The 24,080-nt window shown below is 46.5% G+C and overlaps 5 protein-coding genes across 5 annotated transcripts; 3 read left to right on the top strand and 2 right to left on the bottom strand.

Moving 5' to 3' along the window:
- Nucleotides 1-936: 936 nt before the first annotated feature.
- BJ212DRAFT_1364388 (uncharacterized protein) lies at nucleotides 937-4,360 on the bottom strand. The gene is made up of 5 exons (XM_041336027.1): nucleotides 2,898-4,360; nucleotides 2,747-2,850; nucleotides 2,242-2,695; nucleotides 1,881-2,189; nucleotides 937-1,825 (listed from the first exon to the last, which is right to left on the bottom strand). Exons 1-5 carry the CDS (start codon nucleotides 4,180-4,182, stop codon nucleotides 1,083-1,085), a joined length of 2,895 nt encoding a protein of 964 aa, XP_041191536.1. The 5' UTR covers nucleotides 4,183-4,360; the 3' UTR covers nucleotides 937-1,082.
- A 664-nt stretch (nucleotides 4,361-5,024) lies between these two features.
- Nucleotides 5,025-5,758, top strand: BJ212DRAFT_1364385 (thioredoxin-like protein). Its single transcript, XM_041336026.1, has 4 exons — nucleotides 5,025-5,172; nucleotides 5,220-5,396; nucleotides 5,456-5,530; nucleotides 5,581-5,758. Exons 1-4 carry the CDS (start codon nucleotides 5,128-5,130, stop codon nucleotides 5,623-5,625), a joined length of 342 nt encoding a protein of 113 aa, XP_041191535.1. The 5' UTR covers nucleotides 5,025-5,127; the 3' UTR covers nucleotides 5,626-5,758.
- Nucleotides 5,759-6,463: 705 nt separating this feature from the next.
- On the top strand, nucleotides 6,464-10,165 carry BJ212DRAFT_1482248 (uncharacterized protein; the record flags this gene model as incomplete). The annotated part of the gene is made up of 3 exons (XM_041340386.1): nucleotides 6,464-7,832; nucleotides 7,878-9,382; nucleotides 9,434-10,165. The coding sequence occupies 3 exons, from the start codon at nucleotides 6,464-6,466 to the stop codon at nucleotides 10,163-10,165; spliced, it is 3,606 nt and encodes a 1,201-aa protein (XP_041191534.1).
- A 2,272-nt stretch (nucleotides 10,166-12,437) lies between these two features.
- Nucleotides 12,438-13,800, top strand: BJ212DRAFT_1364365 (uncharacterized protein). The gene is made up of 2 exons (XM_041336025.1): nucleotides 12,438-12,468; nucleotides 12,522-13,800. The coding sequence occupies exon 2, from the start codon at nucleotides 12,850-12,852 to the stop codon at nucleotides 13,405-13,407; it is 558 nt and encodes a 185-aa protein (XP_041191533.1). The 5' UTR covers nucleotides 12,438-12,468; nucleotides 12,522-12,849; the 3' UTR covers nucleotides 13,408-13,800.
- Nucleotides 13,801-21,180: 7,380 nt separating this feature from the next.
- BJ212DRAFT_1482244 (uncharacterized protein) lies at nucleotides 21,181-22,717 on the bottom strand (the record flags this gene model as incomplete). The annotated part of the gene is made up of 5 exons (XM_041340385.1): nucleotides 21,181-21,489; nucleotides 21,560-21,811; nucleotides 21,856-21,943; nucleotides 22,288-22,345; nucleotides 22,408-22,717. 5 exons carry the CDS (start codon nucleotides 22,715-22,717, stop codon nucleotides 21,181-21,183), a joined length of 1,017 nt encoding a protein of 338 aa, XP_041191532.1.
- Nucleotides 22,718-24,080: the final 1,363 nt, after the last annotated feature.

Here is a 24,080-nt window from a genome sequence, read left to right as displayed (position 1 = left end):
AGTGTGGGAACAACACTCACCACATACACAGTTACTTATTGCTGCATGCAGTAGACTCGTGGTCAAAGACATGTAAGAGCTAAGGAGGGTGTTATTATATGACAAAAGATGAAATAAAAAAACATAACATATAGATGGGATAACAGCAGTACAACTAGTGCCAACCAGTAGCAAAAGGTCTGGAATAAAATGGTTGAAAATCAGGTGCAGAATAACTGCATATTGAGCTCATCATCATAGATGATGAGCAGAGCCTTGCTGACGTTAAGTGGATGACAGCAGGTGCAATATAGAGGAAGTGACAATAGTGGGAAATAGCCAGGAACAAGATTCGGCATTAGGCGGGCTGTCACATTCAGCCCGAAACAAGGAAGGTGAGTGTCCCCAAGGTACTGCTGGTTTGCTGGTATATTTGCTGGTGTAGTAGAACATAGCTACACTCTACTACTTAGTAATGAGATAAGGTACCTGACATAATTACTAATTAGTAATATTGATGGTGCCACTCAGGTGACCTAAGTTCGTCACACCATCACACGCCTAGCGAATCGAACCTATTTTGTGTGACAGTCACACCAATTTTGAGGCCGTCGAACCTAAACTGTGACACACAGTAAAAACATGAAAAAAAGTCTGACCTTGTACTGAGTGTTTGCCATGTGTCTGCGCTTGCTACAGCCCCCAGCCTCAACTTCCTTAGACCTATTCACTGTAGATTGAAGCTCTGTGTCATCCACTGGCAGGCTCTGCCTAACGGTCATCGAACCTAAGCACAGCGTGTCACACGTCACACACCCCCTGCGAACCTTCGAACCTAACGTTCATTTGGTCACACCTCAATAGGGCCGAACCTAAGTGCGTATCTCTACAGTACCGTCTATACATCACGTCGCATTGACAGGATTACAGGGGACTGGCAGTCATTTGCCAATGCAAAACGAAGTAAAGACTAGTTTGCGTTTAATTCGATAGACACAAAATATGCCAAAAATAAGCGAGTAGGGGACTGGCGCCGAGAATTTGGCCAGTGCTACGATAATAATAAGTGTAGTATGTGCGTAGGAGCGTAGATCTCCAATAAGTTAATTCAGGGTATCCAGGCTCTCCCGCAAGAGCCTGACCCGCTCCTCAACAGCATTCAACGTCGAAGTGATAGCATCCACCTCCGACCTCCAATCACCGCCCACTTGACTCAAATGTACCGACCCGCCACCGCCAACAGCCCCACCACCAGAACTCACCGACCCACCACCGACTCCAAAAACACCAGGAGACCCGACACTACCTCTCACCCTCCCAACAGCCATCTCCTCCCAAAGCCCAGAAACAACATCCTGCACCCACTTCTCCCTCTCCTCAGTCCTCTTTGCCTCCTTCCTCCTCCCCGCCTCCTCCCTCTGCCCCACGAGCATTAATGTCCACAGATTACTGAACACGAGAATAACAATGACGAAATATAAGATCGTCATCGACGAGCTCTGTTCCCAAGCTTCCTTGACAAGTTCAAGCGCTCCGAACGTAGAGCGTGTCGCAACGCCGTAGGCACCGTCAAACGTCTCATACGCCCATTGGAGCCCACGCCTGTTACGTTCGTGTTCGCGCGCTTTACGGGCTGCTGCGTCTGACATGCCCGAGGAACCACCGAGGAGAGTGGGATTGGTGAGTTCGATGACGGGGCTAAGGGGCTCGACGGGTGCTACGGCTGTTGGGTCTACGCCTGCTGGGATGAATTCGGATTGGTGTTCTTGGATGTACATCCGCATGGCTTTGTCGAGGTCAGAGTGGTATACTTTTTGACCGTCTATTGCTGATTTTTCGATCAGACCTTTGCGTATTGCGAGCGTGAGTACAAGATGTTGTGGGAAGAAAGAATAGCAAACCTTTAATGAAACTTCTCCCAGTCCAATCTACTTGTGTGCTAACGATCACCCGTGTGGAAATAGCGCTTGCCCACATTAAGCATGTCTTTGTCTTGACAGAGAACACGCCTCCGCTAGGCACATCAGGTGTTTTCGTCGTCGTTAACATCACAACATGGTCATCAAAGTCACAGGTCAAGGTTTCATCATGGATCTCGCACTTTGTTTGCTTCGGGCCGACACTATTGTTCAGGGGCTTGATATACGACATATTCCGCGCCAAAAGCTTCAAGTTGTCGCCTGTTGGAATCCAATCCGATATCTGCACATCTGAATGGGAAGCATCAGTACCAGTGATTCGGTAAAATCAGATGCCGCCCACCCATAAGCTTCTGATCCACCCGCATAAAATCCTTGATAAACCCACTCGCAAACATCAGATTATAAATCTTGTCCGGTGTCCCAGGTAATACAGTTTCTAGCGCGATCTCATTAAGATGCTGTCCATTCCTCGAGCATGCGCAGTGCGTGACTTTGTTTTTGTTCAAGCGAGTCACAAGAGCTGCTTCTTTGCCTCCGGTCGTGACCAGGGGACCTGAAACATCAGAAGTACTAGCGGGCGAAATGATGTTGCCAGACGAGCCGGTTTGGCTTAGAGTATCATCAGGACGGGAGAGTCGCCATATATTGGCAATCACATCATACGTCGTATCGCGGGAGAGGAACGAGGCAAAGGTGTATTTTGCCTGTCTGGTGGTTATTTGGATGGCATTGGGGATGACAAATGCCGTCATCTTCTTCTCGAGAGCGATTATTTCGTATATTGGGATTGACAACTGTGGAGGTATCATTTAGTTTGCGAGTATGTATAACCACGTGCAACATACGTCGGTGATCCACCCAAAAATGTTCGCGTGAAAACATATATGGTTCTCTGAGATGTATATCCGGCCTTGGATGAGGATCTCGCGCTGTAATGCGCACCCGTAATCTACAAGATATGAAGCAGATATTTGACATTTTCAAAATGGGACAAACCTTCGATGAGATAATCGCCTTCGGGAATAGTAGGGAACAACTCGTGGAAGTCTGCATTACGCTTGCTACTTGCGACGGCGAAACCCGTGACGGGAATGTCTTCATTAATATCAAGTTCGTCGTCCGACCCCTCGCTCTCTTCGCTAGAAGCAAACGTGTCTGTCTGGCCGTCTGAAAAGTCGTCTCGACTGGACAAGGTATGTCTTGTGCGAGCGCTGGCATCGACAGGACTAGGCATAGACGTCACGGAAGCAGAAGCGGCATACCGCACCGCAGAACGAGAGTCATTTGATCTGACCGTTCCATTGGTAACTTTTTTTGATGCCGAATTTGGAACAGGAGAAACAGGGGAGATTTGAGAACCAGTATTGGACATGGCAAGACCAGAAGAGGTTGTGGCAGGAGCAACGCCAGAATGTTTGCGAGTGGGAGTAGTGAGTGAAGGACGACGCCAACCTTTCTTCTTCTTTGAAGCTGAGCTGTTGGCTGAGCGAACGGATCTTGCGTCGGCGTCGGTGAGGGTAGGTAAAAGCTCCTGTTGATGATGAGAGCTTCTTTGGGCATGGCTTATTGCGGTGGGCGAGTCCACGAGGCCATTTTCAATTATGACGGCATTGTGTTCGTGGCGACTAGTTCGCCGGTGCGCATCGGAACGAGTATTACTCTGGGAGTGATCGAAATCGAGTGGAGCTGGGGGCTGTGTCCTACTGCGTAGTGACTTCTTTGAGGGAGTTCTATCGACCACTTTGTGAGCATTTGAAGGATGAGTGCTGCTGCGCTTGTCTACAAAGGCTTTCAGGTTCCCGGTGGACGATGCAGGTGTCAGCTGATGGGGAAGTTTGGGTGAGCTGTCAGCGCTAGTCTTCCATTCTTCAGGACGAGAACGAGAGGGGGTTGGAGTTGGAAGCATGTCATCTGTAGACAAAGAAGAGTCACTTGTCATGGGACGAGCAGCGAAGGATAAAGCATGTCTATCTGGAACCATCCTGTCCTGGGAGCGCGCACGTCGATGTTGAGATGTATCAGGAGGGTGGTCTTGCGAATGAGGATCAGGAAAAGTTGAAAGGGCTGAACGAGGGGAAGGTGGAATTATACCAATCTTGACACTGCCTTTTGTACTAGAATTGTCACTGGTTGGGTCGGGAAGAGATGAAGGAGGGTGCGAAATATTTTGAGAATGTGGACGCGCTTGAATGCTTTGACGCGATGTAGTCGTGTTCTCTCTTCCGCCCGGAGATGAAGACGTACTAGGCTTGACGAGCTTTGAAAAGAAGTTGGGCGCCATCGTCTAATAGCAACGTCGTCGTAACACGTTGCAATTGATGGTTGAGCTCAACGACGCAGACGATTCCGACTGCGCAGTCACTAGTCACTTACCGGCGTCGACGCTGTCAACGACGTCCAACACAGCAATTAGTAATAATCTTGACATTGCACCATTTAGCCTAAAAAGGTAATCAACAAAACTGATCCTTTGCTCAGTGAATCACCTGGCACTGCATTCATATGAGTACACTGGTGATCTAGTGCATGATCACTTTCCTCCAGCAATCACTTGGGTTCAAATTCCTTTGCTAGCCTCGAACACAACAATGTCATCGGTATCTTTGGATCCATCACCGGTTATTGAGAGGTTCACCGTCCGCATATCTACTACTGATGTGGAATCATCAGCCTCTTGTTGTATTATTAGGCAGTCGTATAAAAAGTTGATCGAATATCCTACCCAACCTGCTTAGTCCCCACTTCCAATAACTTGCTCAGTTCGTCTTCGCAACTTGAGATGGACGGTTCCAGTTGCGAAATTGTGATAGGCTATGGACAATGGGCGCCCATTGTCGTCTTGTACTTATCAGATACCCCATTTTATGATGGCGGAGTCTCAGAAGGGGTCTCAGGTTGATCTTGCTGTGCCAGGCCGATTTGCCTTTGTGATTACTGAGAGCTTTGTTTCGTGATACCTGAGATTCGTTATCTTATCACTTTACTAGTTTACTTGATCTAGGCCTCTCCAGGCCCTGTAGGCAAACCGTCAGCGTGTCAGCCACAAAGGGGCCTCGACGTCACCGGTTCTCCCAGGACCCACTCGTCATATATACATCCTCCGACACCCTCTTTGTACTTTTCTTCGTTTGTTTTCACGTCAAGTTCTGTCAGACCTTGTCTCACTCATCTCTGTATTTCATATAAAATACATACGTTTTCATTACACTTGGACCAAGGTCGCAATATGCCTTTCAACCCCATAGACGATGCTCAGGACTTCACCAGAATCGTGAGTGCCTATTCGATGAATTCTTAAACCATTTCTCACTCTCCCAGATCAACAGCGGTAAAACCGTATTGATAGATTTCCACGCAGACTGGAGTGGGTTGTGCCGGTCGACTTCTCAGCAGTTCTCCGAGCTCTCTGACACATTCGTTCGCATCGGCGTGGATTTCTATCGCGTAAACGTGGATGAACTGGAGGATGTGGTGATGGAGGCCGATGTACGCGTTGTATGTATTTTTTAACATGACGTCTTTGTGGAGCCGATTGAAACCAATTAATATTATAGGTCCCTACTTATATAGTGTTCAAGAACGGGAAGAAAGTTGGCCATGCCACGGGCGTGGATGGGCTGAGTCTCCATGTGAGTACCTCGTGTTTGATGTAGTGCACCTCACCGATTGTTCCGGATAGAAATTGATGGGTTCGTACATGACGGGATGCGAAGTTGTTGCTTAAAGGTGACTTACTAGACAAGAGACAATCAATTACGTTGTAATAATATTTATGAAGGGGCTATGGAAGGGATCGTCTGGGGGGAAATCAAATGTATAACAACAATTACACACTTGGCTTACCATACACTTTGCGCGAGGCCATGTCACACTTATGAAAGTCAGCTCGCACAAACGTGAATTTGCCTATCTTCGGATATCTGCACCACAAAGATAGGTAAGAGAAATCCCGCTATAAGTGCGAATGGAAGCTTGCCGTCATGGGAAGGAACGTGTCTCGATGTAAACCTAGTATGGCACCTAAAATCGCGAGTCCGAGTATCAAAAAATGACTACTTCGCATGTTCTCTTCTGCCGCGGCTGCACATCGAGTTTCGTAAGTTTATACAAAGTGAATCAAGAGCGTTATTGGGATGTGACTGGATATGAATGCGGGGACGAGTGGCCGGGGAGGATCTGCCCTGCTTCGTTGGGCACTATCATGGTGACTGTGAGAGTACGCAGGAACTGATTCTATTTTTTGATTCGTAGGATTTGAAACGTTGTACTTGCATGAAACAGAGATCATGCGTATGCAAGGCGATAAGTCTAAGCGCCTTCGGTTAATACAGTAACCTGTGTGGCCGCTCTGTCGCCCTGTGCTGTAGGCCTGTTGCTCGTCGTCCGCGTCACGTCAGGTCGGTTCCAATTTTACTTTGCATTCTAAATGGGGGCACAAGGAAACAAAGACAAACAACCCTGTTAACTTGTCATACCCGGCATCGCGAACATCGACCTCTCATTTCTCGCTCTCTCTTTCATTCACCATTCGGACTGCTGCCCTTCTGCTGCTGACCCTCTTCATGCCATTGCTTGCAGGAATATTTGCTAAACGAGATAGGCAATCTGGTGCTCGCAGTGCAACATCCAATTTAAACGTCCCAACGACGCCGACTTCTACGGCGTCCATCTCTAGTGGCACCGTAGTCTCTTCAGAGCCAGATTATGTCTTTCCAGACAAGTCTCTAAAGTCTCTTCCGCCCGCAGTTTATACCGGTCCAGCAACGGCATCATCGAGCAAGCTGAAGCTGCCATTCCGTCGGAGACATGTACATCAGCCACATGTCTCAGGCACCTCCACAAGCGTATTCTCTCTCAACGATAGCCCGCCACGCGCACACATGTCCAGCGTTGTCTCTGATTCAGGGCACGACCTCCCGCCCTCCCCACCAAAACCGTCCTTCTTTGGAGTATACCACGACCCCAGCATTAATTCCACACTTTCGCTTCCCAATGAAAACATGCGCCATCAATCTGGCCTGGATACCCCTTCCGTCATCGCACGGAATGAGATACACAGTGCACCCCCATCTTCTTCTTCGACGCCACCTAACCCCAAAAAATCTGGCGGGTTGTTCTCGTGGGCTAGAGAGCGTACTAAATCGAAACCTGCCCCGCCACCAGCAGCTATTGCAGCTCCTCCCGCTCCAAGTCCCTCACCGAGGGAGAATTTTAATTTGAAAGCTTTTCGCCACGTTCGTTCCGAGTCCCCCACTTCTCTAGCTGATGTTCCAAATGCCGAGCTTCCGCTTCCTCCTGCCCGGCCACGGCCGCGCGGAGACAGTATTGCTTCAGATTCCTCTCAAAGGATATCTGTTGCAGCATTTCGTGAAGCACAAGCTCGTCGGAGCCGTGCAAATTCCCCTGTACCTTCATTCCGACCCCCTTCTTCCCTCGATACCCTTCGTGTTGAAAATATGTCCAGACAGCGAGCTTCTACGGTTTCAACGCCTACCGGAAGTGAACATCACCTATCATTTAATCGCAATTCGACTGCGCCCCCGCTGTCCATCTTGATTAACCGAACTTCGTCAGCTTTGGACACTAGTACTTCAGAGTCGGATGAATCTGACGAATCTGATGAAGAAGTGGATAGTGATGGCGTGCCTATCAAGCCTAGTCGCAAACGCACTGTGACTCGTCGCCCTGGTCCGCGCTCGCAGTCCGATGCGGGGCATGCACCCACTGCATCGAACGCTCAGGTTCGACGGCCAGATCCTCCAAGATGGTCAAAACCGGACAATGTACAGCTAAGGCAACCCGACAACATGGCTGCCGTGCGAGCGAGAGCATCTGCCTCCACTAGTGCTCTTACACCCAACGCTGCTGCTCGTCGTGCGTCGACTTTAGCTGCTGCAAACGCTTCTGTTGCATCATCAGGCAAGTATACAAGTTACCAATGTCATTCTGGTTCCTAACCGTGCCTTTAAGCTTCAGAGAAATCTTCGTCGCCGCCTTTATCACCAAGACCGGCGAAGGACGACAACTCCGATACTTCGTCAGATTCAGATAATGATTCTGAAGACATGCCTTTGTCCGCGCTCGTTGCACCACGCAGACCGGGAAGTTCTGCATCCATATCCACCAACAGATCCGCTGTCTCGCGGCCTCGGATGCCCGCGAAGCCCTTGATTGATATCAAATCACTCGTAGGAAGTCCTCCGATGCTCACGCCTGTCCTGAGGCACGAGCATTCAGTGAAAAAACCGTCTACAAAGGGTAAGGAACGTGAGGTGGATAGGGACGAGCCCTTTGCTCCTCCCCCTGTTATCAGCTTGACGCCGAGTCGCATGGCTGAGAGTCCTGCTCAGGAAACTCCCTGTTCACCTGCTGGACCAACTCCTAAGATTCCTTCTCCCACTCGCCACAAGAAGTTGAGCAGTGATGTTGGGTCCATCCCTCGGCCATCCTCTTCACCAATCGAGGTTGATGATGATTTGAGGGACGCCATCAGACTCGTTACTTCCTTTGATCGATCACGAGATTCCTCACAGTCGCCTACACAACCTTCCCAACAAGTGCCGCCCCTGAACGCCGCTCCACCACCTACTGTCGAACGTTTGTCAAGTGCTGATGACAAGCCAGAATCTCCTCGTGACGACCGCATTGTGCCTACTCCTGTTCGAGAGTATAAACCACCAGCTTCTTTCAGTGTTACCTCACGCCCTCCGCGTCGATACACCACTGATCTCTCTCAGGCAGTATCACCAGCCTCGCCGACAGCGACGTTATCCGCCGTCTCCAAAAGATCTCCTTCTCCACAACGATCTCCTTCTCCTATCAAGTCTTCATTCGCTCCTCGTTCTCGTGCAGGCATCCTAGCTCAGCAGTCCAATGTACCATCAACCGACAAGTCAGATGCTTCTTCTGTTGTCTCAACTTCTCGATCCTCACGCTCTTCTCGTGTCCCACCTGTCCCTCTCATCACCGCTGTACCCGATTCACCTTCCGTGAAAGCCAGTTGGGGGTCTTCGAAGGATTTGTACAAGACACGCCCTCCCTCGACGCCAAGTGCGTTGGATAGCAGAATGTCTCGGCCACCGTCAGGCACGCTTGTCTCCCTTGTGCCTTCCTCAAGGCCTGGTATGCCCGCAGCACCACAGTCATCCAGGTTGCAATCACAGTCACTCATGCCCTCCCGCCCCTTCGCCAGTAATAGTTCTCTACGAGGCCAGAGCCCTGCTGGCAGCTCAACAGGTGACTCCAGCAGTGGTCGTGGTGCGCCGTTCACACCACATGATGGTAGTGATATCGGGGTGAATACCGGGCGGAGGGATGGAAGCGATGCAGACTCGACGCTCAAGGCGCGCGGGGCGAATGCGAAGCGGTCATCTGTGAGCTTTGAGGATGATCCACCACGTGGCCGTGAGAGGGTGAAGAATGACGCTGATGAGGAGAAGCGGAATGAGAGGAGACGGAACGAAGCGAAGTCTGCTATTGAGGTTTGTGTTATCTTGTGATTGTTGTTTGTCGCCCTGATTTTTTGGTTTCAGTTCGGGAAAATTGTCAATGGTCGTGGACCCATGGTGCATGATGGTTCTGACGATGATCTTGTGTCTCAGCATGGACAGCGGATGAGCATCAATCCTATGATGGGCATGGATGGCATGATGCCTGGGATGAATGCTCCTGCGTGGGGGGCGTGGCAACAGCCCATGTCGGCGGGTATGGGACCTATGATGGCTTCTCAGTTCAGCCCCGACCAGAGCTTCTTCGTTGCTCACCAGCGCGCGATGATGATCGCGAAGCAAGCATACCAAATGGCAGTAGCTCAACATGCGATGGCATTAGCCGGAGACGAGTGGGAACGAGGGTCCAATATCGGCGGTGGGTCTGTGTATGGGGGTGGCGGAGGTAGCGTGTACAGCGGAATGGGAGGAGGCGGGGGCGGGATGGGTATGCTGGGCGTCCCTGGTATGATGCCAAACCAGTGGTCCACGGGCTCCGTCATGTTCCCTGGTCGGATCAGCAGTACGCAGAGTGAGTTCGGAGGAGGGTCGAGGAGTGTGTACGGGGAGTCGTTTGGCCCATCAATGTCCTCCCGTTCGAGCCACGCACCGTCTGGGTACGGCGTCCCGAGCAGTCCCGCGAGTTCCTATGGAGGAGGTTCGAGACCGCGCGCCAAAACTGGTGCTTCCCAGCCTTCGAACTTGCAGCCACCGATACCTGGTAGAAATCCCGGACGAAAAGCTGCTCCCCCATCGAGCTGGAAGAGTGCCCGATAACACGTACGACGATTTCATGACGTTCATCCATTTTTTTTGGTTTTCACTTGCATATTTATTAAGACGTTCCGCTTAGTCGCTCTTTGGTACTACGACTTTTCTTTTAATTCCACGACAGCGCTCGAACGTTTTTTTCTTTCTGTTCGTTTTCTGGTTGAAGGCGCTGACGCATATACTTGCATACAGAGATGTGCGTGGATTTTGCATTAGTCGATTCGATTCGTTTGGATTTCGACTTTCTTTCCCTCTTTCTTTTTTCAATTTTCTTTATTATCGTCATCATTTGCATTGACATTGAACTAGCATATACCACGATTATGGTTCCTGTTGGGACAATAGGCTTACGCATCATCAATCTCATCTGCTTGCATCGTCATTGTTCAATATTTGAGGATGGATTTGAATAATATCTAATGCCTTTGCACGGAGCAAAGTGGCATGTGCTGTCATGTTTGTTACAAAGCCCGGCTGTTGGCTTACCTGAGTTTTAAATGCTACCCGCAACAATCAAGCATGAGCGCTAGCTTTGATTATCACTGCCTTTTGGCATGACCGCTAAGGGACAACAGTCTTAACTACTTACAATGTCCCAAATATGAATTGTTTTGTTGCTCCCACCCAACTTCCTCAGAGGAGAGGAGAGGAGACAAATTGACCGCATGAAATTTTCAAATCCGAAACCCCCTTCTTCTACAACCATAATGATGATGGTTGGATTCTTGTCACTTCTTACAGAACCCATGTCTCATCCTAATCTTCCTTAACCCCAGGGATATCAGTCACTGTGCAATGGTCTGTCATTTCATGTGGTTCCATATTTCCTCCAGGGCTCATGTTTGATCATGCTAGACCTGCAATACCTTGTGGGTTGTGTAAATCGGTCAATCTCCGTGTGAGGGCGTCCGTTTAATTTTCACTGTGCCCGAGGCTCGAGTACTGAGTGGCGGTTGCTAGTGAGTCCTTCCTAAGATACATGCGCCACACGGTGACACAGCTATATAGGTTCACCAGCGATTGACGAAGCTTTCTCCTGGGAATGAGATCGAACTAACTGTTTGGTATCTAGTATATATTATGCATCCGAGTCGCGCTCAAGGATGGTAACAAGATGGAGGATTCGACATTCTATGCTGTTCGCGAGAGTCTGCAGGTCCGTTTATGGTTGTTTCTATCAGAATACTAATGGAATTCAGGTCCATTTTCGCCCGGTGACCATGTTCATGGAGAATAACTGCTCTCCTCAACACCACTGATTCGGGGCGGTTCCGACACGGAAAACAACGATATGTACCTCTGATTGCTGGGGATCCCAACTGCTCGAAATACAAGCCTCTTTTACAATGTCTTTCCCTCCAGTTCTGTGTTGATACGGAGTTCATATAGTATGTTCTGAAGAATTCTTTCCTTGCAGAACTCTTTCAATAGAGACCGATTGTGCAAAATATCTATCGACTTCGACGGGACCGGACATCGCGCCCGTCACTGTAACTAGGCTATTCGATGCTAAAAGCACCGCAAAGTGAAGTCCTCATCATGGAAATTTCGAGCAAGCACCATCTCTGAATCTTCTGGCGCGGCTTCAAAATGGACGTATCTAAGGACCTCGAGCTAGGTAAGAAACAGATGAAATGCTTACTTGCTACGAATATGATCCGACCTCGAATGCTGCACTACGGAATGTAGGGTTCTGTAGCTTACACAGACAACAATTAGTAAGAAGAAATGGCTGCCTTCAATTGTCCGTGCTGTGGTATCACTTGGTGGGTGACCCATGACTTCGCGAGTCATTTTTGATGTGTAGTAATTTGTCAGATCATGATGAAACATTATAAAACGCCAACTCACTGGCTGGACTTGTCAGTTCCTGTGCGAGGTGATGGGCACTCACGAGGTGACCGTAGGGAATGATGATGGTTTGTCTCAAGCTAAATTAAACTCTTCATTCTCCACTTCCACCATTTCCAGGGGTGTATGGCAAGCAAGTAACTTGCGAAGTTACACCTCTTTTCAGTTGCGGTCCGGGTGTCCCGTTTAATACGTTTATGGTCGAGGTCTTTACTAAGTCTACAGTACGTGATGCTAGTCATTCCTATATACGACCTCTTATTCAACCATTAGGTCCATAACGTATATTATGGAGCATAAGTCAACCCATAAGCGACATACATTGCACAGCACTTGTCCGCTACCTTCTCCTTATTAGATGCCAAGTGATGTTTATTCCCGACAATTATCGGCAAGAAATTTAATGCTACTCGTTGGCTACTTGCAACCGGTTTAGTCTGTTTGTTCTCTTCGGCATGGCAAGTTAAGTATAAATGTTGAAGGGTTGAGATAGACTGACATTCTATGATAGGCAAGAGGGGGCTGTTTTTATGAATGCCGACCTTCGCCACAATATGATGTCAATGGGTATAGCCTCAGCGAAGCATTCATGCATAAAAAGCAACCTCTGAAAGGTCAGTTGCTCTTCATGAAGATGGGATCACTTCTCAAAGTTCCACTTATTCTCTCGTCTGCTATCACGCAGCAAATATCGCTCACGCCCCCAAACGTCCCCTCGAGTAAAGAGATTATTCACCAAACATTCAATGAGTGGGTTCTCACTTGGATTATGAAATACGGGTTTCCGGTTCTGAAGGCAAGTGTTTTAATTGCTTGTCCACGATCATATTTACAGAGCGATGCGCCAGACAATTTATTGGGCTGTTTCTCTTGCAGAAATCGTTACCATTGCCTCTCACACAACGGATTCTCTGTCTGTTATACAGACCATCACACAGTACGCGGCCGGTCACAGGATTCGTGATACGCCCATTACTTCTCCTTTCATTTTGGGCACCGCGCTTGCCGTCACAGGAGGTCTCGTCCGCTGGTGGTGTTTTCGCACCCTTGGACGTTTTTTCACCTTCCAACTCAGTGTCCGCAAAGGGCATCATATTGTCACAACTGGACCATACGCTATCATACGTCACCCGTCATACACAGCAGGTATTATACAGATCATTGGCATGGTAATACTGCACGGATCGCCCACCTCATGGCTTAGACAATCCGGAATTTTAGATATTCCCGGACTCAAATTGGTTGTAGTGGCATGGCTGGCGCAGATGTCAGTTGCTATGATAAACGTCATGTGCAGGACCAGCCAAGAGGATGAAGCACTGAAATTGGCTTTCGGAGACGAGTGGGAGAGGTGGGCGAAGGTAGTTAGGTACCGACTGGTACCTGGCGTCTACTGAACCCATAGCACTTGACACATTGGTGTTTTGCGATGGGGATAACTATTCGCCGTTCAATCTTAGATCTAGACGATATGCTCATACGAGATCGTCGCCACCTTTCCTCCCCCAAACAGGAGATTCATTTCAAGTTCATTTCATTCTACGACAGTGCTCGGTTTCTTCTTTGGTTCCCGGTGACACCGGTAGCTAGACTGTAGAGAGACGTGCAATAGATTTTGTATTACTAGCTTGGTCTTTTTTTGACTTCGACTTTATATTTAATCCTGTCTATATATTGTCATTCTACTAGGTTAATCTGATATTTGTTGATAATACATACTGGTGCGTATTTTGACTTTCTTTCTTAGTCTTTCCCCTACTGTCATGTGAGAAATTTAGCATCAACCACGTGTCAATGTGAATCTTGTTTGTACTACGAGTAAATGAGTGCATCAGGAAAATGTCAGTCCACTTAAACGATCCTTAAAGTGTCTTAAGTGCCTTATTTGCGGCTTAAAGTTGAGATTTTTGTTGTGTAAAATAAGCAGATTCAGTAGGTTCATCTGCTTAAAATAAGGCCACTGGTGCATTTAAGAGATGTAAGCACAATATAAGCATGCGAAAGGAATATCATTAAGGAACACAAAGGTCAGCCCAGGAGCCTAAACTAAGGAGAAATAAGGAGATTCAAAAACTAAAGGAGAGTGGTTTATAGTGTCTGTATTCGATAGCAAATAGAGCAGGCTCAAAAAAAGGGTATATGTGAGCAGTGGGGCACAGCTGCAGAGGTCGAAAGAGCAGGGAATGATGATATTGCAAAATGATGTGTCCTCCTGTTGAATGAATAAAATCAGCAGTTGAAAAAATGAGAAAAAAATAAATGTTACAGATATGAAGGCAGGAGTGTTTGTTGACTGGAGTGATTGAAGTGCTGGAACCATGAGGTTCATCCATTGTGGTTGTGCTGTGGCAATTGTTATTACATGCGTGCTTCATGTATTCTTCTGCCCAAGTGAGAATCTCCTGGATATGTTTGTAAGGCAGATCCTTGATACTATCCATGTACGCCATGGTGTCCATCTCCCAATTTCCAGATGAAAATGCTGTTCTGGTATGACTCATCTTATTCATCACCTCATTGAGTGTCTGGATAATCTTGTGGTTTTTGCTGCTGTTGTCAGAGGGATTTCTTTCAACCAGTAAGTGGCTTTTAACCAAGACAAGAGCGTGCTCAGCCTAAGAAAGATAGTCAATGTTCTCCAGCTCAAAAAAAGAGGAAAAGAAAAGTTAAACTTACTGCCACTGCTGATAGCACCAGCACAGTCTGATACCCAGGCTTGCCAAATTCAACCAATGAATCCACATCAGCAAAACCCTAAGAGTCTGTTCAGATAGGTTCAAATTTGTGCAACTAGACAAAATTTCAAATCTCCAGTTGCTTTGTCATCATCAGCCCTTGAATATCTGATATCAGTGTGACATCAGATATGTATCAATAACATGCACCCTTCAGCCTTTGTGCACCCACAATGTCATCCAATGAGCACGACCCTGATGTTGACTTGCCAGAATATGATGACACTACTGTTGTTGATGAAAATAATGAGAATCTCAATGGCAGCACTGTAGTTGACACCAATGAGTTGGATATATTCCAGCTGGAGTGGATATGGAAAATGTACATTGGTGCTATTCGTCTGGTCAACATCATGCTCAATGCTGCTACTGAGACCCTTGATTCTTACTCTGATACTCACTTTAACAAGCAACCTTACCATACTTCTGCTTTGACAGGGATGGGATGGGTCAATGAATTACTCAATGGACATCCTGATCATATATGATGTGAACTCGGAGTGTGGTGACATGTATTCTACGTTCTCCTGAATTTACTTCATGATTCTGGATGCAAAAATTCCAGATATGTCCAGCTGGAGGAGCAGCTTGCCATATTCCTGTACACAAGTGTCACAGGTCTCTCTGTGCACCATGTTGGTGAGTGCTTTCAACATTCCAATGATACCATATCAAAGTGTGTCATTCCCTCATTTTATTGATAGACATGCTGATTTTTATCAAGATATTATAAATGGATTCTCAACACATTCACCTCTCCCCCTATATCCCTTATATGTCCACTTGCCTGATGCAGACAATCCCACACCTCTGGAAATTCTCCAGAAGCTGAAATTTTACCCCTATTTTGCTGACGCCATTGGCGCTATTGATGGCACTCATATTGCATGCCATCCCCCTGCCAAAGATTGTGATGCTGCTTGTGATCATAAGGGTGGTCTGACCCAAAAATGCCTGGCTGCTTGTAGCTTCAACATGTCATTTATGTACATGTTGAGTGGCTGGGAGGGGTCTGCAGCAGATGCACATTTATATTGTGACACTCACATTAAGGATTTTAATATCCCTGTGGGTAAGTACTATCTTGCAGATGCTGGTTTTGGAGTGTGTGATGAGCTACTCATCCCCTATTGGTGTCTTAATAACCGAGGGTCTTATATAAATGCATGTAAAATGTAATGACACCACAATTACACTAGGATAAGACTTCTTGCCAGTCCTTGATTAACATGGTCTATGACTTTTCTTCTTTCATGGTAGATAACATGTGAGTTCTTGGGAGGCTCACTAAACCAATCTATGTGATTAACTTAGCCGGAGCTTTTGTGTTATATCCCAACTTATAAACTTGTCTAGGATAAACTGTCTAGACACTGGAATGTGGTTCCTCGTTAAGATAATCCTCTGTAGAGACTACGGTCTCAAATACAAATATGTTGACCAAAGACTGGTTGGTCAAATAGGCACAAAGTGGTGAGAAACTGGTCTCACAAATGAACAGATTGACCAAAGCTCGTGTTGGTCAATATCAGATAACTAGGTGAGAAGCTGGTCTCACAAATGAACAGATTGACCAAAGCTTGTGTTGGTCAATATCAGAAAACTAGGTGAGAAGCTGGTCTCAAATAAACTAAGTTTCTATCATAAGAAACTTATGTAATCTCAAGGGAAATATCTTTTCCCTGCACTTGGTACTTCAAAGGGGCTTTCTTTGTAAGCAACAATCTTCACAGTGAGTAGCTCAAACTGAGATTCAAATGATTGCAAGTGGGAGATCCTATTTTTTGGGGGGAGAATGGGCCCTCCTTATATACATTTTGTGTGGGAATATTATGTAAGTAAAAAAGCGGAGCAATGACATCAGAAGTGGAGCAGAACATTCCAGAACAAATGACATCATCATGACATCATCATGACATCATAACTTTCAACAGAATACTTGCAGGAGTATCTGTGGAGCCATATGACATCATTATGACATCATACCCTGTAGGTACAATTTTGTGAAGTATCTGATGGGTCAGAGCATCCCAATAGAAAAATAAATCAAGGAAATACTAGAGAAAACAACTCAGAAATAATAATACAATAACAAGACACAAAATACAGGCTTTTTAGATAGGTTTTTGTTAGGCTTTGAACTTTTCTCTATGGTTTTCTCTAGCCAAAGTGAATAAGCCAAAGGCAAGGCAATACCTTAACCTTCTTGCTTCACAATATCAACTAGGTCATTATGTGATTCCCATCTCACAAATGACTTTTCTTCAAGATATAATAAATTCATGAATCACAGAGGGGAAACTGAACTATATGACCAAGGTTTGAAACCAAGGTATGGGTTGACTAGCCTGATGCCTAAGCTAACAGACTTTGTCTTTTTTAGGGGGGCTACCTAGTAGTCATGTCCATGCATGATTCCCAAATCATGCAGGACATCAGGGAGTACACTATCATCTTGCTGAATGGGGCTATTGCTGTCTTGCATATGTACTCCCCCTTCTATCATACATCTGTACTGATATTTATTTAGACCATGTGATTACAAAGAGTTATTTAATTTATGCCATGCCATGCTCCGAAACATCGTTGAGCACATCTTCGGTGTTCTGAAGAATCACTTCTGGATTCTCCTCCCCCCTCACTACAATATGTCCATGCAAGCTTGCATCCCCCCAGCATTGTGTCTAGTGCACAATGTCATCTGTGTTCATGACCCCAATGACATGTTGGACTACCATCAGATTGATCTCAACTTGGATGGCCAGCAGCTGCATGATACTGGCACACTCACTCAAGGCCCTCCCACTGATGAGGCGTGCACTTGCTCACATCAATGCCACAAAGACATTGCCTTCCAAATGTGGGAGGACTACACTACTATAAGATGGGAGAGGGGGGAGTCATATGCGGAGGAGTATCCAACTGATTTGTACTAGTGTATATTTGTAGTGCTCACAATCAAATGTATTTGTACATAGTACAAAAATTGTTCTAACTATTGATTAAGTCCTGAAAAAACATTTGGCATATACTATCCTTAGCATTAACAATAGCTAAGTAAGAGTCCACAATAGAGATGTCCTGCCTGAATATCATATCTGCATATCTGGATCTCAGATCTGATCCTTATCTCATCTCAGATCTGATCCACATCTTATCTCCCTCCAACATCTCGTCATCCATTCTGTCCACTCATCCAGTCTGGTCCACAATTCATCCAAATCCACAACCAGTGCTCATCTCTTTTCAGTAATCCCCTAACTCCGGTATTTTGGTTATCTGTATATCTGTCCTGCTCCCTGATCTGTTACCTATGCTTCATTTCTGTTTCATTATTTGTGATCCATTTTTACTTACCAATAGACCATCCATGTGCTTTGTACATAGCCTTGGACTCTGCTGATTGATCATTCTGTTAAATACCTATAGTATATAACCTCCTGTAACTCTCTGTAGCACCTCAGTTCAAATATCAACTTAGTTCTGCTCATTCCCATCCTCTGGACCTGAGTATCTCTACTCTCGTCACCCTCCAAGACTTAGGATTGATTCCTATAGTCTATCCACATCTGCCTCTGTCTACTGCTAGTTTCTAGTCTGGACTCGTCTGGATTAGCCCTACAATACTTATACCGCATCCAGAAGTCATCCAGATCCGCTACGCTACCCATCTGACCCTCTGGATGTGTTAGCCTTGCCTTCCTGAAATAAGGGGCAATACTCGAGTAAGGGGCACAGCACATGAGCTGAGGCCAAAGCCCTTCAGATCCAGTTAGCCTTGAGTATGACCTTAATACTGAACTGCTTCATGACTGCAATTACTTGGGCATCCTCTAGACCCTCTGTTAGTAAATGAGAGATAGCCTTCTCCCTGTGCATAGGGATAGGATCTACAGAGTGCATGATCATGTGTTCAGTGCGATCTTTCAATGCATTCACTGCAACACTGAATGATGAGTTAAGGTCACAGATCTGTGAACCCATCTGTTGAAATGCTTGAGGGGTACTGACATGTGTGGACTTCACAGAGTTGCTGGATGCTGTGGGTGACTTGGTAGAGCCCAAAGGGTGGGCAAGGGCTCTTGTGCTGTCATCACCCTTGGCTCTGCGTTTACCTGTGGCCTTTGATCCAGGTTGGCTCATACCTGTACCTGGCGTGGAGGGGGAGAAAGTTGCCTGCTGAGCAGCATTGAAGGGAGGGGGTGGTGGCGTGAGGATACTCAATGCTGCTTCACCAGTGCCATTCTCAAGGTCTGTGAGCATCTGCTCCTGCTCCTGTGCATTGACCTGATTGAAGTTCAAGGCTGTGGGAGCAGCACTGGTAGAAGGAGTCAATGAGCTGGTAGTGAGTTGCATGAGAGGGTGGAAGGCACTGCTACTGACTGCCTTTGAAGGCAGGAGCTTGTGCAAGGAGTTATAGGGTGCCCAGCCTTTATTTTCGAAATTTTTGGCAGCTGGGATACTCTAGATTAAACAGTGTTAGTGGCAGAGGGTGAAAAAAATATGGTACTTACTTTAATAACATCTGCCCAAAGTCCCTCTAATTCGGCTGTGATATCAGCGCCATGCTCTGTGCTCCATGCCACACCTGAATAATGCGTGACTCTATTGACAACATTATATGTGGTGCAAAGCTGGAAGTTTATTATCAGTACTAATATCTGGTATATGATAATAACATATGACATACCCAGGACCACTTTGTTGCACAGGAATCAGCTGTCTTGGGAGCACCAGCAGTCGTAGATTGAGCGATATCAATCACAGCCTGAGTCCAAAATGTCTTGTCAAAATTCAGTCCATTGCCACCTTTAGCACAGTTGTGAGTGATGTAGGTGATGAGGTGTGCTTCATCTGCTGGCATCCAAATACACCTTGGCTCTGCCTCCTGACTCTGGGTACCTGAATTTGCAGAAGCTTTCTTCCTGGGTGCCATGAGATACACATGACCACCCTTAGAATGATGAGTATGAGAACGAGTAGTAGAGGATCAGGTTGTGGGCATATTTTACTGATATTGATTATCAATGGTCACATATATCACACTAATACTGATGATGACAAAGCAACTGGAGATTTGAAATTTTGTCTAGTTGTGCAAATTTGAACCTATCTGAACAGACTCTAAGTTAAGGTCCCCCCTTTTACAGTGCTGTATGGTGCTGTGTGGCACTGTGTGGTATCATGTAGTGCTGTAAAAGGGGGGACCTTAACTTAGGGTTTTGCTGATGCACCCTCACTTGCCCAGTGATTGCAGTGAGGTGGGAAGCAAAAATGCACAATATGTACTCTGACAAGAATGCACCCAGTTGCTCTTTGTTCTCAGGATCTTCATACACAAAGCAGCATTCTTCAAGTTGTTCCTTGGTGTATTCATCATGGGCTTCCTGAGTCTTATACTTGGGTGTTGAAGTGAAAAACACTATCAAAACACTGTTGGCTGTTGAACTGAATGAAGCCCACCACTCGTGGATCCTTTGGCTGACCTGTTGGGTAAGTGAATCAGTGGCCATTACAAGTGAAGACTAGAATGCAAACCAGTTGAAATGCCAAGTGCTTGACATCAAAATTGTACCCTCCAAGTCTGTGTGGGTACACCACTGAAGGAATCAACTACAAAGCTATGGCACTACAAGGGATGTCAAGTCAGAGTATATGTGTGGTTGTCTCAGCTCTGCCTATGGCTGCTATACTTCGCAAAGGCAAGTGTGTTTGACCCAAGGGGAAGTGAGTGCAACACATCCACAGGTTGTGTGAAGCGTGGGAAAGTCACACGCACAGAGGCGAAGGTGCGCACAGAGAGTGGTAGGATGTGCGAAGCACAGGAAAGTCGCGCGCTAATAGGTGAAAGTGCGCAAAGGGCTAGGAATGCGATGGGGACTAGAGAAAGATGATGACTGATACTGATGGGTGCAAGGACAACAAATGTGATGATGATAGAGTGTGATTGTCAAAAATGCTACTGACTATGGCTCAAAAATGCATGCACTATGCTGAGGGATACTAACTGGAAACTAAGTGGTAGCTAACTAAGTGATAAGTATGTGAATACTATCATGCTAAAGGCAACTAAGTGCGCTCCCACGATGTGGAGCCAATGCAAGTAAGGCGCAGGAACAAAGAAGGTATATGTAAGTAAGGGTCCATGATGGAATATGGTGTCATGATAAGAATAAGTGCGAAAAATGTACCAGTAGGACTTGCTGGACAATGGATGGATGCTCCTGGATGATGGGCAATGAAGCGTGGGAAAGCGCATGGGACGTGCGCAGGAATGCGTCGTGGGAGAGTAGCATACACACTGCGTGGGAAGATCGCGCATGTATAGGCTGAGTGAAGGAATGATATAGGGAATGATGCCGTGAGTTTGTGCTGTGAACTGCATGCAGATACATTGCAATATTGGGCTCTACAGGCATACAGAGGCGCGAGTCTCTACACCGCATAATATATTTGCTCAAGAACAGACTTGAGTTTGGTTTCTGGTATGGTCCACCCAAAGTTGCTGTTACTGATCCAAAACATCAGACAGAGAAGGAACCTCATGCACCATAATCCATTCTCGAAGACTCCACTGGGTAAGTCCTCATTTTTCCCCTTTCCTTTCTTGATCTTTGCATGAATCTTTTCCGTGGCTACAACATTGGTCTTGACCTTGGCCTTGACCTCAGTCTTGGCCTCGGCCTTGACCTTGGTCTTGCCCTGTTTTGTTGTGGTCTTCAGCTCTGAGACATCAACTAACATCTATCCAGGTATCAGTCCTTTCATGCATCATGATCAACCAATGACTTACAGAGCTTGTGTGTCATGCCACACTAGCCTGAGTGTTGATGGTGGATTGATCAAGATCCACCATCATTGCTGTATCACTCTCATTGCCCTCTTCAGCAGACTCCCTGTTCTCAACCATCTCAAATTCTTCAGCAGCCTCTGGGTCCTTGAGGATCTCAAGTTCTTCTGTGGTGTTTAGGGCCTCAAGTTCATCTGCAGAAGACTCTGCATTTGGGAGTGAGTGCTTCTTGCCTCTCAAGCTGGACTTCAGTGTCTCATTTACATGCACAATGTTCTGACTTTGGTGAGTACATATTCACAACTCAAATTGCTACTCACCTTTCCCCTATATGATTTTGGTGCCAGCTCACTGTACTCTTTAGGTTTGTCATAAAGATCCACATCAGACTCTGCAAGTTGTCCTGCCCTGACAGAGGTTCATGCACTTGGTGGTGTGCTTGGCTTCAGCTGAGTTTGCAACACAACCTTGTCCACCCAGTTGGGAATGGGCCCTTCAAGGTTGGAACTTACCACCTGCTTGGGATTGGTGCTGATTTGGTTTGCACAGATGTAATCAAAGTAATATAGTGTGAGTTCTGATAGAATCAGCATTGTGGTTGAACAGAAACTTACAATGTCTTGATTTTCCCATTGCCAATTGTACTTCCAACACATGTGTCACTGTCACCAGTGGTGATTGTGACTCCACCATTGGACACCTTGCAATTGGTGTTCATGCTGTCCTGAAAGTTTAACTTCAAGCCAGCTCACTTCTTCTTTACTGGTTGACTAGCCTGACTGTCATCCTCAGGAGCTGCAGTTGATTGAACTGTTATACAGGCATCAATCGATTGATTAGGTGAGTCATTCAAGTGCTGGGTCATGACTCACCTATAACTGCAGGTTGTGCATCCACATTTGCCAGATTGGTGCTCTTTTTGCTGGTGACCATGTGTGGCTGAACAAGTTTGGGAGGGCCCTTCACCTGAGCCTTCTGCTGGATGGCCATAGCATCTTCAGCCGCAGCAATTGTTGTATGTGATTTATCTACTGCTGCAGCATGAGCATCCTTCTCAGCTTGCTTACAGGTTTTTTCAGCAGCAACTTCTTCTTTCAACTGCCACTGCACTCGGTTCACTTCCCAGACAATATTTCCAGGATGCTTGTGTATATTGCTGGGATGCATTTGTGGATGAGACATGAGGAATTGAGGTTTGGGGAAATGAAGGGAGGAAAATGTACAACACAGGTAATTGAACCACTCAAGAAAACACAACTGACTAAGGTGTTGGCAATGATTTGTACTAAAGTTCAACAGTTCAGGGTGAGCCCTGGTTTCTGTCAACTCAATCTGACCCGAATTAAACAAGTTCACACAGTGTGCCACTACCTTGAGTGTTGGACTTCGCCTCAAACAATCACATTTTCTGTTTCTAGTGAAAATGGCATGGTTGCCTTGTTGCATTCCTGGATGCAAACAGGTCTTCAAGAATAAATTGGGTCAAACAAAGCATGTATGCTCAGCACACCCAAAGCCATTGTGCAATCATCCAATTTTCCATCAAGAAGCTCCCAGGTCTCACTCTCCAAGTCCTGAGAATCCCACTGTGACGATCATGTTCAGGCTGGCCTGCTAGGACCCCATTCTGCAATCCCTAGCCAGTCCGCACATCTCCTACCAATCTCTGACATTTTCCTGCCATCTCCACATCTCCGATGCATTGGACCCACTTGGAGATCCTGCACACTCATCCTACCATGTCCAGTCCAGTCCTGCTTAACCCCACTGGTGCATAGTTAGTTATTTCCCATTACTGATTGAGTAGACAGCATTATTACATGGATTACCACTGGCTGCAGTACCTCATGGCCTTTTACCTACATATCATCAGACCTGCATTTTTGCTACTGCTTTCACCTATGGACTCCAGATTTTCACGTAGCTAGTTATATAGGGTTGGGTGACCAGAATTACAAGCACCACTTAGTAGGAGGGAGAAATCCCCAATACTGGTCACCCCATACCTGTCCTTAGAGTTACCCTTGCCAATATACCTGTTTACCTGCTCTCCTTGACCTGATATGAGTGTCACTCATTCATCTGATGTTCCCTAGCATCTCCAAGCTAGTCCTGATGCATTTCCTCCCTTTCCCTTACTCTCCTGCCATCTCTGCATCTCCACACCTGCAGACCTAATTTCCTGTGCATTGGACTTCGTCCCATACCTTTGGACTTGATCTCTGACCTTCAGACTGTTGACCCTTTGCATAGTACTGATTATTAAACAGCAGATCCCTTAGGTTGAATGTTCTTGCTTGCAAGTGTAGCAGCTAGGCAGGACTAGTAGACATATATTGGCTAGGTATTCTAACAACTATCTAGCCAAGTTGTGTTATCCACACCACCTTCGATGATTGGCCTCCAAGTCCCAGGCATGACAACTTTGAGGATGTGGGAGGTGGTCTAGAAAATGAAGCCTTTATGCCAGCACAGGGTGTGCAGTTGGGGCTGCTATTCTGAACATTCCATCCTCATCTCACAGGTAACTAATTCACATCATTCA

The sequence above is a fragment of the Suillus subaureus genome, assembly GCF_016647635.1.
Source record: "Suillus subaureus strain MN1 chromosome Unknown BJ212scaffold_22, whole genome shotgun sequence".
In the NCBI taxonomy this organism is placed as follows: Eukaryota; Fungi; Basidiomycota; class Agaricomycetes; order Boletales; family Suillaceae; genus Suillus; species Suillus subaureus.
This window is presented reverse-complemented; position numbering and strand designations above follow the sequence as displayed.

Bases quoted from the DNA above. Each gene is read 5' to 3' on its own strand.
- BJ212DRAFT_1364365 (XM_041336025.1), top strand. From the start codon at position 12,850: ATGCGCCAGACAATTTATTGGGCTGTTTCTCTTGCAGAAATCGTTACC.
- BJ212DRAFT_1364385 (XM_041336026.1), top strand. From the start codon at position 5,128: ATGCCTTTCAACCCCATAGACGATGCTCAGGACTTCACCAGAATC. The intron at 5,397-5,455 runs GTATGTATTTTT...TTAATATTATAG, and splicing joins TGGAGGCCGATGTACGCGTT to GTCCCTACTTATATAGTGTT. The intron at 5,531-5,580 runs GTGAGTACCTCG...TGTTCCGGATAG, and splicing joins TGGATGGGCTGAGTCTCCAT to AAATTGATGGGTTCGTACAT.
- BJ212DRAFT_1364388 (XM_041336027.1), bottom strand. From the start codon at position 4,182: ATGGCGCCCAACTTCTTTTCAAAGCTCGTCAAGCCTAGTACGTCTTCA. The intron at 2,851-2,897 runs GTTTGTCCCATT...CATATCTTGTAG, and splicing joins AGGCGATTATCTCATCGAAG to ATTACGGGTGCGCATTACAG. The intron at 2,190-2,241 runs GTGGGCGGCATC...CTTCCCATTCAG, and splicing joins GGTGGATCAGAAGCTTATGG to ATGTGCAGATATCGGATTGG.